Here is a 19,527-nt window from a genome sequence, read left to right on the forward strand (position 1 = left end):
CTCTTGAGGAAGGTTTTTGCAGTTCTCTGTTAACTTGGTCCTGTTTCTCAACTGGAGCCAGTGCCTTAGGAAACCTCCATTCATCTGGGGATTTCTTTAAAAAGTAAATGAATCCCAATTAGGTACTGAATTCTGTGTGCCAGTTTAGTTTGCTACAGCTTTCATTCCCCTTATTTAGTTATTTTTTTTATCTGTCCCATGAGATTTATATACCACTTAATCCGGGGGGGGGGGGGGAGCCTGCATGTAAGGAAAAGAAAAATGCTCATAAAATTCAAAACTGAAAACTATCAGGCATGATTATATACATCAAATTATGAGGAATGGTTGAGGGAGTTGGGTATGTTTTGCTTGGAGAAGACTGAGTGCTGATATGATAGCCATCTTCAAATATCTGAAGGATTGTCACATGGCGCAAGGTTGTTTCTGGTGCTCCGGAGGAGAGGACCCAAACTAATGGGTTCAAATTACAAGAAAGGAGATTCCATTTAAACATCAGGGGATACTTTCTGGTGGTAAGAGCTACCCGATAGTGGAAAGGACTATCTGGGAAGGTGATGGCCTCTCCCTCACTCACTGAAAGTTTTTAAACAGAGCTTGAGTGGCTGTTTGTCAGGAGCTCTTTAGCATTTCAGAGTGTTGGACTAGGCAACACTTTGGGTGTCTTTCAACTCTTCAATTCTAAGATTCTATGAAATTGTTGATTAAACTCAACTATTTAAGTAACAAGCATACGTAATAAAAATGGTATGCCTGGTTAGGCTTTCCTAAAGAAAAAGGATTTTAGGAAGCAAAACAAAGGCACTTGCCTAATATCAATAGGAAAGGAGTTCCAGGGAATTGATTGCTGCCACACTAATGGGTCGATTCCTTTACTTAATTCTTTCAGTGTTCTTGCAGCATGCTTTGAAAAAACAATGCAAAAAAGCTGGCTTTAATGTAATTTGTACAGATAATTGCATAACGATTCATTTTTGCCAAGTGTCCCCTAGTGTGCAGGAACTCGTATGATAGTCAATGGAACGTCATACGAAAAGGTGCAACCACAATTTCATCAAGATAGCAGTCTCCCCCCATGCAGTGTTAGATCAATACAGAGGGAGATGGGGACCTGGAAATAACTTTTTAAGAGGATTAGGCACATTTATGGGGGATAAGGCTATGTTCTACGTGCTGTTGTGCTCAGGTTCTGCATTTGGGCTGTGTGAATAGGATGCTGGACTAGATGGGCCTTTGGTCTGCTCCTGCAGGGGTCTTACAAATATGAGTGGGAGAGGTCTGCTGCCTTCATGCCCTGCCTGCGAGTTTTCTGGAGCCATCTGTTTGGCTTCTGTGGGAAACAGAGGTTGCGGAATAGATGGGTCATTAGCAGGGTTCAGCAGCTATGTGGTTCTGGTGTTCTTCATTCAAGATGCTAAAAGGTACCTGCTCAAATCCAGCATTTGATTTTAGAAATTCTCTTTGATTATGGAGAAGCAGAGCACAGAGAGAGGCAAATTCCAAAGAAATCCACTTATCTTTGGGGCTGTTTGACAAGCTACTGTCTCCCATGGTGAAAAGACACAAAGGCACAGAGTGGTGAATGAGTGGGACCTGCAACACAATTTTGCAGTGCGGAGTGCTAGTGTTTAGTATGCCAGCCAGCCAGCCAGCCCTGCCCTCCTCCAGGTCATTCCGTTCTATTTTCTCTCCCACTCAACATTTAGCCAGCATTCTGTGGCCGATGTACATGCTTGGGACGTTGTTTTTTTGGGAGGGGCCCTTCTCATCACACTGAAGGTTCCCCTCCCCTAAAAGATTTTTGTACTACTGCAACCCAGTTCTATGTGGATGTTTCTATTTTAGCTATATTAGGATCGGCACTCACACCTGAACATCGGAAATAAAGGGAATGATGGGCTTTCTCTTGTTGCCTGAAAAGCTACATTGGTATGTTTTTAAACAAAGTAAAAGAGATTGTTAACAGAAAATTATCCGATTTTGAGGTTTTTGAGGAGTTTTCTATCAGAAACAATACAAAGAGTTTGAGCTCTCAGATATATGAGCTTTTCTTATATTCTGAAACATGCCTTATGGATAATTGAAAACAATTGTAGGAAGATTAACTGGAATTGGAGATTGAGGACTCTTCCTATGTGAATAATGTGAGGCAAACCACCATTTTGCTCTGCCTTGGTGAGAAACAAGTAACTCATGTTGAAGTGTTCTTTCACCATGCTTTTGGGCTAATGACTAACAATGCAATAGGTAGCCAGAGAAACCATCAACAGCGCACAGAAATGACAGGAGAAAGCCACCTGCTAATTGGCAGCATGAATATCTCACCTTACAGAACTTCAGTCCTTCAACTCTCTACTCATTTACCTGGGAGTAAATCCCATTGAACTTAGTGGGAGTGAGTAGACATGTGTGGGGTTAGTTGAGCCAGATTTGACAAAGTTGGCTGGGCATTTAATGTGTTCTGGGGATTGTCAGTAGTTTTGGTACACTTTCAGATGGGCCCTAAGAGACTGTGATGGAAAGCGTTGCAGGGGGTGAGGGAGTGTTGAACAGCCAGAGGTATTTCCATTTGCTGAAGAGGCAAGTCACTTTTGAGAGATTTTTCTATAAAATTCAAACTGAAATCCTGCTTTGGTCCTCTTTGGTAGGACAGGAGGCAACAGCAAAAATGTCAAAACCAGCCTCCTTCCCCACCTTCTGCTCTTTGGCTTGTAGCAAATCCTCTGGCTTGAAGGGGCCACTCACTTTCGAGTTTTTTTATGTCAAACTGAAAGGTTGCTTGCCTCTTCTGCAGTGCAGGTAGCGGCAGGCTTTTATTATTATTATTAAAAAAGCCTACTTGCTGCTCCTCTTTGGCTTTGCAGAATCACTTTGTCTTGCAGTCCAACTGAAGCAAGGTTGCTGTGTGGGAATGCTGATGGGCGAAACTTGCTCTGTGTGGTAATGAAACTGACTAGTCTGGCTTGGTTGTGCAAGACATCGAGGGCCAGCTCTTCCCTTTCAAAGGCACTGGAGTTGCCTTAGGAAGAACTTGCATCTCACTTTCCGCTTGGGATTTCTCATGCAGTGACAGTGCCAGGGGGAATGGGCAGGAGAAGGAAAGGTCACCCTTCCCATCTCTGGCAAGCTGGGTCTGGTGTGTCAAGCCAGCAAACTCCTCTTGAGCCAGACCCACTTCCTAACCTACATTTCCAGCAGTTCAGTTGGCTTATAGCTTCAGGTCTGAAGGTGTTTACACAGTCGGAATTCCAGGGCGGTTGGCTAGTCTTGCTACACGTGACACCATCCTCCAGTTACCATAACGAGGCTGTTTGATGTTAGATCCAATTTAATTACATCGGGCAGGTTGGCAAGAGCTCCAGGCATATCCCGATCAGAGATCTGTTCTCTGTACCAGGGCCAGGCCAGGACTGAGAGCAGGTGTTCCTGGGCTGAATGTGCTCCAACTGGGGTTCCTGAAGTTGGCAATAGCTCTGATGTATTTAGCACAAGTCTCTGTAGCTCAGTTGATTAGAGCATGGTGCTGATAACGCCAAGGTGGCAAGTTCGATCCCCACATGGGACAGCTGCATATTCCTGCATTGCAGGGGGTTGGTCTAGGAGCAAGAGGTAGCCTACATGATTCTCCCCTTCCCCATTTTATCACCACAACAACCCTGTGAGGTAGGCTTAGGCTGAGAGGCGGTGAATGGCCCAGGATCGTGAAGTAAGTTTTGTGGCTGAAACAAAGAACTTGAGAAAAACAAATTAAAACATCAGAGGAACTCTTGTGATGGAAAGGCCTCCTAAAATAAGCTGGATTTAACCAGGTGCCTGAAACTCAGCAGTGCCAGTGGCTGCCTGACTTCTAGTGGAAGGGAGTTCCACAGAGGCAAACCCACAACTGAAGGCACAACTTCTTGTTTCAGTGATTGACTTGGGACATACTGCGCCTACATTATCTACAGCTTTGTACACCAGTATAAGAGTCTTGAACCAGACCCAGTACCTGATGGAAAACCAGTGCTTTCAACCCCGGTGTCATGTTCTGGTGGTAGACAGTTCCCATCACCAGTCTATCTGCATCATTCAGTACCAGCTGAAGCTTCCAGGCCAGACCCAAGGGCAGCCCCACACAGAGTGCATTGCAGTAGTCCAGTCTTGAGGTTACTTTACAACTAGATGAGGAAGCTTCATGGTGAAGGTTAGATCTGCCAACCACCATTAATGGATAAATGAAACCTTCATGTCCAGAGAAAGTACAGTATAGGAAAATAGAAAGCTCCCTTGTACTGAATTGAAACATCAGTCCATCTAGCTCAATAGTGTCTACACTGACTGGCAGAAGCTCTCCAGTGTTTCAGGCAGGAGTCTCTCCCAGCTGTATCTGGCAATACGGGGGATTGAACCTGGGACGTTCTGGATACAAGGCAGATATGCTACCCCTGAGCTATTGCCCTGTCCAGTGTTTCAGGCTCTTTTTGTGTTCTTATGTCCTAGATTAAATCATCCCCTGCCTCAGCAGGAGATTTCAAGAGTATATGAGTGTTCTTTGGATCTGGATCTGACTGCCACCATATTGGTGTTCCCGGTGAATGCTTTGTGTACAAGTACCCAGAGCGCTGATGAGCCAGATACCAAATTCAGGGTTTATTCAATGATATTCATGCTGTTGAGGACTTGCCCCAGGAATCCATGAACTAGCACATGAACTCCATGCAGTGAGCTACCTAGGACTGTGTGTGTATGGTGAGGCCCCTCAGCCTTAGAACGGGAATAGTTGTATCTCTCTGTGTGTGACATCAGCCCCTGTGATTGGCAGGCAATATGAAGCCTTCGGATTGGCCAGAACTGGGATAAATACCTCCTTGGAGCCTAGCATCGTGGCCATTGTTTCTCCACAGTGCGAGACCTTCTACCTATGCAGTTCAAGACCCTTGACTAGGGAGTCTGGTCTGGATAACTCCAGGCCCGGATCTGATACATACCCTCCAACATTTCTCCAATGAAAATAGGAATGTCCTAGGGAAAAGCGGGACATTCCGGGATCAAATCGGAAACTGGAAAATAGGGATGCTTGGAGGGCGGGGAGATATGGCTGCCCTTGAAGTCCTCTTGACCTGCCAAACTGTTCCATGTGAGAAGGCATGAAAAAAGCATTGTCTCGCCCATCCCACAAGTACCGATTTTTAAAAGGGAGGAACTGTAGCTCAGGGATAGAGCATCTGCTTTGCATGCAGAAGGACTCGGTTCAATCCCCAGCATCTCTAGTTAGGGTTGAGAAAATAGGTCCTGTCTGAAACCCTGGAGAGCTGCTACCAGACACTGTAGATAATACTGGGCTAGATGGACCAATGGTCCAAGTCAGTAAATGGCAGCTTCCTGTGTTCATCATTTTTATCAAGATTTGAAGCTGCCACAAGTCACACTCTTCCGAGATGGAGCTTTGATACTTCTTTCAAGCTCCTTTGTCAACCCTTCTCATTTCCTAAACCTTCAGATTATCTTTTGTTATCCTTGGATTGGTTCTCTGCGGTCTTGTAACATGCGGGGGATATGAAAAAAGCTATGTCAATTATCTCCTTCTTGGTATGTTTGATGAGAACAATTACATATCACGGAGTTTTGCCTGATTCCGAGTGATGTCTCTTTAATGGAGAGCTCACCTGGCAAAACCGCAGAGAACAGGCACAGAGCGAGCGAGTGTTATAAATAGTGTTATTAACTGATGCAAATCACTCTTCTGTTCTCAAAAAAACCCAAAAACCCTCCGGGGGAATTGGCTAGTGGAAGCTTATGCAAATTGTTTCTTACAAAAAAAACACACAACAAAAACCCAGTACTCTTCCAGTTAGGATGCAAAGAGTTAAAAGTGCCCTTCCAAAGCTATCCAGGTTTATTTAAATGTGGGCTTCTTCTTTTCTGCACCTGGTTCTATACCCATTGAGAAGAAAATGTGGGACATACCTGTAGGTAAAGGTAAAGGACTCCTGGATGGTTAAGTCCAGTCAAAGGCAACTATGGGGTTGCGGCGTTCATCTCGCTTTCAGGCCAACGGAGCCAGCGTTTGTCCACAGACAGCTTTCCGGGTCATGTGGCCAGCATGACTAAACTGCTTCTGGCACAACAGAACACCATGATGGAGCATACAGAAATGCTGTTTACCTTCCCATCACACCAGTACCTATTTATCTACTTGCACTGGTGTGTTTTCGAACTGCTAGGTTGGCAGGAGCTGGGACAGAGCAATGGGAGCTCACCCCGTCATGGGGATTGGAACAGCAAGCCCAAGAGGCTCAGTGGTTTAGACCACAGCACCACCCACTCCCAATATGTGGGACATAGGCTGCATTCACACAGCAGTTCATTCCCTGTCCCCGAAGTTTCCCTAACCATTAATTTTCGTGTTATAGTTGCGCTTTCACGTCATGTAAAAGCCACTTGCAGCAAAGTAATGGGATATAGCGAATGTTCAGTACTCATTCCTGTATTTTTAAATTGCATTTGCAGCTCCCTTAACCAGGAAAATTGAGGGAATAAAGTGACAAAATCTGGGGTGATATGCAGGGTCTTGAAGTGCATTGGTGTTTCCATGGGGAAGCAGAAGCAGGCATGTGCAGAAAAGACAGAGGAGTAGTGATGTTGTTCAGTGACTTCTGTTACTGTGCTGCACCACCAGTGTGAATGAAATTTAGTACAGTGCACCAGTATACCAGTCAAAAAGCCACCGTTCCACAATGCAACAGGTACTGCAGAGTGAAAGGAATGTTAGAAAATGGGATAGAAACACCAGCATTATAATCATGAAAACAAATGCCACATTCCCCGCATCTGAATGCGTCCATATTCTGTGATGGATCGCAAGCCTCCAAATTCATACATGGTGAACTCTGGTAAATGAAGATCTGGAATCCAGGACCCTGGCGGCAGGAACAGTAATTTCCAGGGTAAATTGCTTAAAATCATAGCCATGAAAGAAAGACCAATGCCAAACTGAGTGGGGGCAAAATGGTCCATCTATTGGTCCATCTCAGTATTGTCTACACTGACTGGTAGCAGCTCTCCAGAGTTTCAGCCAAGTGTCTCCTCCAGCCTGTCCTGGAAATGCCAGTGATTGAACCTAAGGCCTTCTGCATTCAAAGCAGATGCTCTAATCACTGAGCTTTGGTCTGCTGAACGATTTGCAGTACCTTAGATATCAGCCGTATGCCTACATTAGAGAGAATCATGCTTCATGGCTGTTAGGCTCAAGGCGTCATCATGGAGCAGTTTTTTTCCTCCTGGGGTTCCCCAGTCTCAAGAAGGAAAGCCCATCTGGAAAGGCCTGTCCCTGTTCTCCAGCCTTTGCCATCCATCTTGCCTGACCTATGATCAGGAAAATGAATGAAGGAGAAGTCTAAAAGATGAATGAAGGCACAGAAGATGAATGGAGAGGGGAGAGACCCAGAAGGGAGGAAGGCACGGCATTGCCCAAGCTTATGAATATTCCTGAGGCTGGATGTGTAGGAACTGGGGATTCAAAAGCTTGGTGGTATATTATTATAATGATGCACTCATTGAAGAGGCACAGGTGTGGGGGGTGGGTTGTGCTCTGCTATTAAAACCAGCTTGCTTCACATTTTTAGATATCAAGATGAGTGGTGATGTGGCAGATTCCACAGATTCGCAGCATGAAGGCAGTCACATAGAACCTGGTAAGACAGTTTCTCTTTTCCCAGTCCCCCGGGCTTTAGTTCCAGCTCAGGGCATTGGCAGATGGAGTTCAAAAGGAGGGCTGAATTGTGACAGCTTCCTCATAAACCTTCTCCCATAATATTCGGGGCCATTATCACTTTATTACACAGAAGCATGATGAAATGAGAGAGCAGGGCACATGTTTCTCAGTTCGTTAGAGGTGGTTTTGATCCCTGCAATGCCAGTTTAAAGATTCCCGTTGGGTATTTCAGTGATATATGGCCCCAACCAAACAGATGAACCAGACAAACCTCTCCCATTTCCCGCTAAACCTTCCAGCTTGAGCCAAAGTCTCCATGTTGGCCCAGCTCAAAAGAAACCCGTCCAGAATATTTGGCTGGTTGCAATATCACCATCTTAACCATCAGAAACCCAGGCAAGGTGAGGTCATCCTGACATGCTAAAAGTGTGTTAAAGCCCAAACAAGAACAGGGAAAACCCTTTGTGGGTTATTAAGGTCAAAGCAGTTTTCGTAATGCAGGACTGTTTCCTTCCAGATGAATAAGTGCTGTTTTCAAAAGGCTTAGGGGGCCTCTGTCTTTTAACACTGAAAACCCACAAGCAGTGTCAGCCCCATAGCTGACTCACACAGAGTGTTTGGCAGAACAGGCTACCAGCCATGAATTTTCCCTCATCTCCAAGGAAGTATTCTGCTTCTGTTGTTGTCCATTTTCTTGGTGATCTAGATTTGGAGAATGTTTATACCTCTAAGTATCACACCAGTCAAACAGAAAATCTTTCAAACTTGCGAAACATTTGCTTGCTCTTTGTCCAAAGGTGAACTCTAGAACACTTAAGCTCGCACTGAAAATGTAACATCAAATTTTGTGCCTTTTTTCAGTGTCAGGGCAAAACACAAAAGGTGTTTTTGTATCGCATGCTAAGTTTCTGCCAGGTCTAAATCTTAGCACAGGGTGGGGAACCATCTACTCCTGGGCTAGTATATTGGCCCACCGGACTTTTCTATGTCATCTGTGCCTTCCCTGAATTGGCACTTCCCATCCCAACTCTCTCTGTTTTTCTTTCTTAGATTTAGGTCCTACCTGCATTATACCTTTAAGGAAGTATCATACCACCTTAAACAGTCATAGCTTCCCCAAAGAATTCTGGGGGGTGCAGTTTGTTAAGGGTGTTTTTGAGAGTTATTAGGAGTCCCCTATTCACCTCACAGTACTACAATTCCCACAGCTCCCTAGGAAAAGGGATTGATTGCTAGTCCACTTCGAGAAATAGCTCTGTGAAGGGAATGGAGGTCTCTGTTTCACATGATGATGTCTACTCGTCAGCAAGTCCTCACTCCCAGGTTAAGTGTGTACACAGTTGCCATTGTTGTCCAGGTGTTCATGAATGAATATTACTATCTGCCTTGAGGGCTCTGTGTGGATAGGAAGGGCAGGGAACAGATTTTTTTTTTCTTCTGTCAGTCACATTATCCTGCATCAGAATTGGCAAGACATCATGGTCACATCATCATATTCAGTGCATGATATCTAATTGGCACAGAGTGAGGGTATTCAGTCATTTTCCCCCTCACTCCAAGTTGGCACTCTTGGCCCTCAGTGAGATTGTCACGGCTATTTAGGACTGCAAGGAATGTGCTGTGTGGGAGTAAAGAAGGTGATACAAGGGAGGGTTTCAAGGGTTACACAATGTGTGTGTGTGTGTGTGTGTGTGTGTGTGTGTGTGTGTGTTCAAAAAATGTCAGTTTTGGTTTGCACATATGAACAATTTCCACCCACATGGCTGTAGTGTCCTCCTCATCCCACCCATGGGTGCCAGGGGATTCTCTGGCAACATCCGTGGTGAGGGCTGGGGTGGCACAGCGGGCTCTGTTCACCCTCTGTGTCCCGCTCCTCCTGGTACATGTGCGTGCCCATGTGCCCGAAGCACCAGCAAACCCTGCTATGCCACTGCTGGGTGCAGAGCCTCGGGGTGCCACAGGGGGCAGCACAGCAATGTTTCAGAATGGAAGGCAAGAGGTGGGGGCACTGGATTTTGGCATCGCTGAAATTTGAGACACCAGGGTCTGCCACTGGGGCAATTGATTGCTACTAACCTTAATGGCTCAACTCTGCCTTCATGGTTGGACACAGTAATGCTTCTGAATGCTACTTGCTGGAAACCACAGGAGGGGAGAGGGCTCTCAGGCTCAGGTCCTGCTTGTGGGTTTCCCACAGGCATCTGGTTGGCTGCTGCGAGAACAGGGTGCTGGCTGAGACGGTAATGCAGCAGGCTCTTCTGAGGTTAAAACCTGAGGTTTTAACTGGCTGAGATGAGTAGCAGGGCTGTGCAGGAAAGGCAGGCTAGAGCTGAGGCCTGACAATACACTGCAGTCAAGGTTGTGTCCTGGCCTGAACTGTGTGCTACGAATCTACTCAAGGCACTGCAGGTTGGCCAATGGTGCGGCAGATGTTACTCCAAGCGCCCTGTTTATGCACACATCATCAAATGGGTTGAAAGCCCCAATTTAATTAAATCTCATGCCCCTGGACACACTTCTTGAGTCGCTGCCAAGCGTGTCTTTGAGCTAGCCACTTCCAGAGATATTTCAGCGAGAGGAAATAGAGCCAACAAGGTTTGTAAATGCCAATTTGACAGACTTTGCCCTCCAGGGTCTGGGAGGTGGTGGAGGTGTTGCACCAACCTAACTGGCTGTTAAATTGGTAAAAAAATAAAATAAAAAATCCCAGCTTAGATTAGCCTTAGCTTGTAGTTTGCTGGTACATAGCCAAAGTCACTTTGCTTTTTAGAGTCGCGAAATTGCTTTTTGGAGTCACGCAGGGACTTGCTTTTTGGAGTTAGCTTCAATTAGGAGTAAACTGCTCCATCACACTTTATTTTTAAAATAGGAAGAATGGAGGAGGGAGATTGCAAATATGAAAAGGGGTTAAATTAAGTGTCTTCCACTAAGGTAAAAAAACTGGTTCTTCTGTAGCGGTTAAGCAATATAAGCCATGCAGCCCTGATCTACTTTAACATCTTCTGTTTGAAGGTCCGATACAGGAGGAATTCTGTCTTCAAGGGGGAGGCAATGTGGGGGGAGAGATATATTGTATTTCAATTGAAATGAGAGTCATCTTTCTAAATTGGCATCTATATATCTAAATCAACACATGCAAATATTTTTGCAAATCTTCATTGTTATTATTTTTTGATGTACAGATCACCTTTTCCATATGCCTCAAGGCTATCTGCAGGCGTCCCATTAAAAACAGCTCGAAATGGTTTTTGAAACAGTACAAAAACAACTTGGGGATAGCTTTAAAAGCAATGCAAAATTATTGCCCAAGGCAGAGACCTTTTCATCCAGGTCTCTCTTCTCTTCCGTTTTGTGATACTTTTTGTAATTTTTGGTGGTGTGTATGTGTTTGTAGGAAGGGAGGGATGAGAAGATTATAGTAGTTCTTTCTAAATTTGCATCCGTACAAAATTTATGCAACTTGGTGTCTTTCCCCCTGCCCCCTCTTTTTGTGGTGATTCATTTTCTGGGCTTGGACTATGTGTAAAGAGCCACTGTAGGGGGGGGGGAGCTGTGAATTCAATATAGTAATCATTCCTAAATTTGCACCTATGCCTATAAATTAGTCTGTGCAAATTTGTGCCCCTTTCCCTCCTCTTTTTAGCAATACCTTTTCCTTTTCATCACTAGAGGTGTTTTTCAAAAGCTCCACTTAATGGAAAGATCAGATGAATTCTGGATAAAAGCGGAAAGATAAAAGCAGGCCAATTTATTGGGTAGGGGAGCGTGCCACACATTCTTGGTTTTAGTCCTTTGAAACAGACTCAGAGGCAGCTTCCATGAATCCCCATACTAAACGACCAAGCCAGGTGTAGGGTCTGGGGTGTGAAGATGGACAGTGCTCTGCAGGCCATGTGAAGAGTGCAGTTCCCTTGTGAAATAACCACACCTGCTGGCTCCACTCATGGAGCTAAACTTCACGTTTGAAGCTTAGCATTCCTAAGAAGCTTACTCTGTTTCTCTTTCAACAAAATTAACTTATCCAGAGGATCAAAGGGCTAAGTTGAGGACCAGACATCGTTTTTATTGTGACTTCATCAACACTGGTATGCATGGTTCTACATGATCTTGCTTTCAAAACTGTTTGCAGCTGCGAACATTTCAGGGCAGGCATCCTCCGTTTCCAACCAGTGCATGTCTCACAACTTCCAGTTGAAGTTTCATAATTTTCCTGGAAACATAAGAAGAGCCTGCTGGATCAGGCCAGTGGTGGATCAGGTCCAGCATCAAAGTGGCCAAGTAGATGCCTATGGGAAGCCTGCACTCAAGAATTGACTGCCCACCTGTGATTCCCAACAACTGCTATTCAGAGGTCGATCATGGTCATCATAGCTAGTATCTCCTTGAATTTGGCAGGTCCTCATTTAGAGCCATCCAAGTTTATGGCCATCACTGCCTCCTGTAGGAGCGAATTCCATGATTTAACTACGAATGTGAAGAATTACTTTCTTTTCTGCAGGGGCTCCCCGTTTGTGGCATGCTCTCCCCAGGGAAGTTTGTTTGGCACCTTCATTATACATCTTTAGGTGCCAGGCAAAAAAAACACGTTCATCTTTCACCAGGCCTTTTCCTGATTAATGTTCTACAGCCTTTCAAATGTGTTTGGGAGTGCAATTGTTTTGTTGTTTTTGTTTTTGCTGCTTCTTTGTGGTTTTTATCTTGTATTCTTATCTTCTGGCCCGCCCTGAAATCTTTTGATGAAGGGAAATATATAAATCTAATAAATCTAATAACCCACAAGGAGCCTGGTTGCATGTTCATGAGTTTTAGTGTTGTGAAAGAGGGAGAGAGAGAGAGAAACCACTATCCACATTCATACCACAAATGTTCTGAGTAGTGACGGTCGGCAGCAGTATTGCAGCTTTTGTTGCGCTATAGTGCAAGAATACCACCCCCCACTCAAAAAGGCAATAATGCAGGAAGCAGCGTAGAGCATCTAATAAAGCAGAATTATGTGGGACTCTTCTTGCATAAATCTGCCCCTAATATACTAAGGCTGAATTCAAGGCATGCTGCTGAATACACCCACAATAAACCCCCAGCTATCTGGAGGGACCCTTCCTGTTTGTAACTGACATCCAGCCCCATGAGAGCCCCCTTTTACCACCTGGCTACCTCTGATTCCTTTGGACTACAACTCCCATCAGCCCCAGCTGCCTGGGAAGGCAGCAGGTTGGTGAAGACTGCCTTCGATAATGAGAGAAGGTTGGGAAATGAGCCAATCCCTTGAAGCTTGCATCCAAAGCCTCTACTGCATGGGTCTCTGTGGTGGGATAGGGCATATCGTGCTGTTTCTCCCCCCTCAGTCCCACCCTTCTCTGGAAGGCAACATCAGGGAGTGGAGCTCCTGAGGTTGTTGCTTGTCTTCAGCTGTGCCCTGTTTCCCTGTGAACCTTGTACACCCCAAAACCTGGTTTCCACAGGCCTGGGAAAGCAGGAATTAGCTCTCAGCTACTTCACCAATTGTTTTTTATTGATACTGGAAAGGAAGATGGGGAATTGCTGTGCATTTTATTCCCTTTCCACTGAGAAGGGCTACCCTGTATCCTGACAACCTCTTCTCTCCCCCTCCCATCTCTCTCTCTCCCATCGACTGCCCCAGAAAAGCCAGGACATCCCGCTTTTTCCCACAAGGGCATGGCAACAATTTTGGGCACCTTGCTCTTGTGCAATTTCAGGCCACAATCTCATGTTTGAGATTGTTTTTTCCAGATCTGCAATCTCACATAGAGCCCCAAAACACACCTTTTTTTGGCATGGTGTTCCCCAAAAGTGCTTTTTCAGGTGAACAATCTCATACGGCACCCCAAAACTCACATTTTGGGTAGTGTCCCCTTTGGGGAGACCCTGATTGCCAAGCCCCTCCCTATCAGATATGCCAAAAACTAGTAGGCTAAGGATTCTGTCTCTGTGGCAACCTTTGGTGCTATCTCCCTCTGATCAATCGCAACAACACAGTTCCTCACCAAGAGGAGTGTCTTCTCTTTGATATGGGATGTGATGCAGGGAGGGGGAGAGAAAGTCCTCTCTCTTTTTAGTTTAAACCATAAGCCAGGCAAGGAGGGAGCATTTCAAACACACCTGCCACAATAACGGAATGACTGCAGGGCATTGAGAACTTCTTCCCTCTCTGCCACTGGGCAGGTGGGGAGCTGTTGCAATATCCCCTAGAGCAGATTTGGGCAAATTTCAGCTGCTGGGCTTTTTTGGGAAAGTGCGCTTATGTTTGTGCTGCAGCTGATGGTAGTGGAACTCACTGGTACTGCCCAGCTCTTGACAGGCAGTGGTCCGTAGTATATTTTGCCTGGAAACAGAGGCCTAGTTCTCACTGATGTCAAGTAGTGCAGGTTGATCATTTTACACCAGGGTGTAATTACACCCATTTTTTAAAGAACGTCATAAGTATTTTAGCAGTGAGGATGTCAGGGACATCTTGTGGCCCTCTGATTCTTTCTGCCAGGCCCTCAGGACTCACCATAGGTCACACTGTATGCCAAATTCATGCCTCCTCTGTCCGTCTCTGGGCACCTAAGTGTGGGTGTTTGCTAGCAATGTTCAGATATAATATTGTTCCAACCAAGCAGGGTTTGTGGGAATGTATGTTATTTATTACCAGGTACAACCCCCATTTATGATCCTGGAAAATCACTGTCCTTATTTATTCTTCTTTGTCAGAGGTGTCTTGATAATATTTTAAAGCCAATTGCTACCATTGTCATTACTCAGGGCTCAGCTCCCTCCTCAGTTTCTCTGGAAAATAAATGGGGAATAGTTGTGTCAGGAACAGCAAGAGTCCAGCTAAATCAGGCCAATGGCCCATCTAGTCCAGCAACCTATTCTCACAGTGGCCAACCAGATGCCCCAATGGGAAACCTACAAACAGAATATTCTCCTCCATTGTGGTTTCCAGCAAGTGATATTCAGAAGTATTACAGCCTCTGGTCAAGGCTTATTCCTGCTCTTTCCAGACAGTGGTCCATGATTTAATGCTCCGTATCTGAGTGTGGGACGCGGGTGGCACTGTGGGTTAAACCACAGAGCCTAGGACGTGCCAATCAGAAGGTCGGCGGTTCGAATCTCCACGACGGGGTGAGCTCCCGTTGCTCGATCCAAGCTCCTGCCAACCTAGCAGTTCGAAAGCACGTCAAAGTGCAAGTAGATAAATAGGTGCCGCTCTGGCGGGAAGGCAAACGGCGTTTCCGTGCGGTGCTCTGGTTCGCCAGAAGCGGCTTAGTCATGCTGGCCACATGTCCCGGAAGCTGTACGCCGGCTCCCTCGGCCAATAAAGCGAGATGAGCGCCACAACTCCAGAGTCGGTCACAACTGGACCTAATGGTCAGGAGTCCCTTTACCTTTACCTTTATCCAAGTGTGGGGGTGGGGGTTTGCCCCAAACTTTCCCCACAAAAACTCTTTCTTTAAAGATGAATTGGAGCAAACGTCAATTCAGATTTCTGCAGATTGACATTTGCTCCGATTGAACTTTAAAGAGCGGGTTTTCACAGGGAAAGCTCCAGAGCAAAAAATATAAATAAAAAAAAAGGATACTCAGACACAGAGTTTTAAATTGCGGACTGTGCTTAGAAAGTGCAAAGGAAAGGTCAGTACCATGGAGATGGAACATAGGCATATCCTCCATGATTTTGTTGGGTCTTCTTTTAAAGGCATCCAAGTTGATTGTCGTCACGTCCTATAGATGTTGTGTCTTGTGTTGCCTTTGGTAAAAGTGCATGTACATTTGTGTACATTAACCCTAAGACTTTTTATAGAGCTCATATTCATATATATATATATATATATATATATATATATATATATTCCATACCAAACAGTATTACAAAAGTAAATATAAACATAGATTACCCGCCTCCCCCCATGAACAGTTTTTCAGATTATACATTTCTGTAAATCACAATGTATCAAGTAGCGTTAAAAATGTTTAGCATAATATTGACTCTGCTACAATGCATAATAATAATAATTTTTCATTTGCATTGCCCATTGTTTTCTATGACCAAAACAAATGACTCCATTCATTAGATCCACATTCACATGATTCTTAATTCACCTATCCTTTCTTCAGTTAATCCGGTCTTCCCTTTACAAAGACCAAACCATTATATATCTCTATACTTTGGACATATAAACAAGATTCCTGGCTATTTATAAAATCAATAAAGAAATCTCAGCCTGCCAAAAACTTATCTATCTTCCATTGCCCTTTCAAAACCTGTAGCTGCTGGGGTCTCATTTGGACTGTTTGACAAGACACCATAGGAAAACCATCTTTGCTTGTTTTATTGTATACCTAAAATGAAAAAAGAACAGATGTCCTCCTGGTTTTACAACTGGTGGGATGCAGGCATTTTTCAGCATCGCTGAATACAGCATCTGGAAAGCGGAAAGCACAGCCTTCAGCAATGCGTGTGTTGATTCTAGCATTTCACAGACAACACTGGGGAGATGCACTTGTAACATCTCATCCGAAGGATCACTACATAAGTTCTTCCTGGCATCCACAATCACGTCAAGAGTGCTTTGCAGCCAAAGGAATGCACACGGCAGATAGTAAAGGGATTATTGTCAAAGATAACACTCCATGGAGCAGTTGCAGCAACAGGGGACCACTCCCCCTTCACCAGCTTATGTACCTAGTGGTACATAAAGTCCTACATTGGCTCCCAGTATGTTTCCAAGCACAATTCAAAGTGTTAGTGCTGACCTTTAAAGCCCTAAACAGCCTCAGTCCAGAATATCTGAAGGAGCGTCTCCACCCCCATAGTTCTACCCAGACCCTGAGGTCCAGCGCCGAGGGCCTTCTGGTGGTTCCCTCACTGCGAGAAGCCAAGTTACAGGGAACCAGGCAGAGGGCCTTCTCGGTAGTGGCACCTGCCCTGTGGAACGCCCTCCCACCAGATGTCAAAGAGAACAACAACTACTAGACTTTTAGAAGACATCTGAAAGCAGCCCTGTTTAGGGAAGCTTTTGATGTTTGATGCATTACTGTATTTTAATATTTTGTTGGAAGCCGCCCACAGTGGCTGGAGAAACCCAGCAAGATGGGTGGGGTATAAATAATATATTATTATTATTATTATTATTATTATTATTATTATTATTATTAGTTATTTATTTGCTGTGCTACAGTCCCTCTGGACAGCAATAACGTGGGAGCATTGGGGAAGCACCATGGAACAAACTAAAGCAGAAGGAAATAAACCACCAATGCACAGTTATTGTGTAAAGAGCAGAATATGCCAGCAACAACACACCAGGCTGGAGGAAATGCAACAGCAGGGAACACACATGGCTTATCCAAAGTTCCTCTTGTCCCACTGCTTTTCCCCAGGGAAAACTGTTCTTTAGTGCTCAATCGGAGAAAACAGTAATTTGGGTTTCCCCTGAAATACCATTTATTCCGAGCTATCATTAAAGAGCAGGTTTTCCCAGGGCAAGGGGGCGTCCTTATTTTCGTCAGAGAAATATTGGTGGGGATATTTCTATTTTTATCAGAGAAATGTTGGAGGGTATGTCAGACCCGTGCTTTCCAGGCATGGCAAAAGTGGAAGTATGGATAAGTCTACACTTGTCCATAACTTAAGGCGTCCATTTTGTTACTGGTCTAGCTGACGGCCGACTCGGATTGGTGTGGAAGTTTTGGTCAGTTGGGACTTAGTTGCCGTGAGGAAGATAGTTGGGACGTGGCGTTTGGAGGAGTCGCAGGGAAAAGTTGTTCTGGATGAGGTTTTTCCACTGTGCAAGAAATACAAACCCCTTCATTTTATTTCTTCTCGAGTTCTACCCTTTTATCCAGTAAAGTTTTATCAATCTCTTTTTAATTTCTCTCTCTCTCTCTCTCTCTCCCCCCCCCCTCTCTCTCTCTCTCTCTCCCCTTACCCACAGAAAATGATGGGGAATGTTACCTTTTTCTCACACAAGCCTCCCCACCACCAAACACACACACAACCTTAGGCTTTGAACAATAAGGAACCACCAGACCCTCCCCCCTCCACACAAACTATTTCAAGAAAACTTTCTGGGTGGGTTCCAAACTTCTGCATTAAAAACAAACAAGCAAAGCTTGGGGGAAGAAAAGCGGGGAGAGAAGGCTTCCAGTGAACAAGTTTTGGAGCAGTCGGTTGCTATGGAGATGTGGGGCCAGCAGAAATTTGCATAAGGTTGCTGATTTCCATAATGGAGCTCTGGGTAAAGCAGGGGTGGAAATTTCCATATGCCCAGTGCCCCTTGAAGGCAGTTGGGATGCAGGATTGAAGAGAAGGAATATTTGAATTTCAAATGAGGGTGATTACACGACTACATCCTGGGATGGAAAAAGGACAAAGGTGGGGCGGGGTGGAGGGAACAAGAGTAGAAAGCTAAGGTAACAAATGCTAAAAAAAAACACACCAAAAAACCCCTACACAGAATGCCCAGAATATATAGTCAGAAATCATATGGTACGTTAGGTCTTGGAGCATAGGAGGCAACTAAAATATGTGAAGGGGCTGCCCCCCCCAGGTTGATGGACATTGCCATTCAAATGGTGTGTGTGACACTCTGGGATCAATTCAGAAGCTTCTGTAATTCTGGGAATGTCCCGTTAAAATAGGGACGCTTGGAGGGTATGTGACAATTTTCACATCGAGCTTATCTATATAGATTATTTTTTTTCCTAATTCATATCTCAGTCTTGATGAGAAGTGAGGTTTTTTACCCCAAGTTCCACTAAAAATATGAACAATTCTCTGATGTTGTTTGCATTATTATACATGTAATATTATATGCCTGCCATATGCATATACACTCCAAGTTACTGGAAGCAACCAGCGCATAAACAGATATATACAACAATGCATATAACTATATAAAAATGTAGGTATTAATATAAGCTTAAGCTGCAGGCATATGGGGCTTGACTCTTTTAAATGTATTGCACATATGTAAATTTTGCATATAATCATTTGATTATTTTTTTTAATTAAAGATAAAAGCAGCAAGTGACTCAGATGGGAGCAAACTTTGATTACATCACAACCAACAAATTCCATGTATGAATTCCTTTGAAACGGGTTCCTCTCCCATCCCGTGTGTGTGTGTGTGTGTGTGTGTGTGTGTGTGTGTGTAAGACAGAGGGGGGACTTGGAAGGAGCTGTAGATTATTCTCCTGATTTAACAGCAGATTTACATGTTCACAGGTAGAATCTCTCAGTTTGCAACCTGACAAGCCCAGTTAAGCTGGAAGCTGTGCACGCAGGTAAACGATTGTGTGAGAGCTTTAGCATGTGCCAAACTGCCCAATGGGGACACATTCGCCTTTGCCCGCTAACCCTTGTTATTTAGGCAACTCTGCGGCAGAAGCAGAAAGCTGAAGCAAAGGCATGCAGCATGCCAAAGATACCTGCAGCGCACTGATCCGGGTGCCTTTAACAATGAGCCAAGCCTCATGCCACAGGGTAAGGCCAGTGGTGAGGTTTCCTTTGAGCCTGGAAGAGAAATCTTTATTGGCACCACATACAGTGCTAGCTCAGGTCCTGAGAGCGCGGCCACACACACTCCTCACCAAGCTGGGCACTGCCAGCCGAAATATTGCAGAACCGGTGTCCTCCCCAAAACATCTTTTGATAGGTGCTTTTATAGCGAGGGAAAGAACATTAAATCACTTTTATCTTCCGCTCTGCCTTCCGTCCCGATGCAATTAAGAGGCACTACTCATTTGTTGTGGCTTTGACTCTGGTGCACTTTTACAGCTGTTTAGGGTGCTTGTGCGAGCGCCGAGCATCAGGTGACATGCAATAA

At 44.8% G+C, this 19,527-nt stretch overlaps 1 protein-coding gene across 2 annotated transcripts in view; it reads left to right on the top strand.

Moving 5' to 3' along the window:
- Positions 1–19,527, top strand: part of POU2F3 (POU class 2 homeobox 3) — an 88,986-nt gene that overhangs the window by 4,203 nt on the left and 65,256 nt on the right. The window contains exon 2 of one of the 2 annotated variants that reach the window (XM_081889957.1): positions 7,605–7,673. The exons of the other annotated variant lie outside the window; for it this stretch is intronic. Coding sequence (XP_081746083.1) covers positions 7,605–7,673 — 69 coding nt within the window. The remainder of the gene's footprint in view (positions 1–7,604; positions 7,674–19,527) is intronic. 2 annotated transcript variants of the gene reach the window in all.

The sequence above is a fragment of the Podarcis melisellensis genome (genome assembly GCF_964234715.1).
Source record: "Podarcis melisellensis genome assembly, chromosome: 15".
Lineage (NCBI taxonomy): Eukaryota > Metazoa > Chordata > Lepidosauria > Squamata > Lacertidae > Podarcis > Podarcis melisellensis.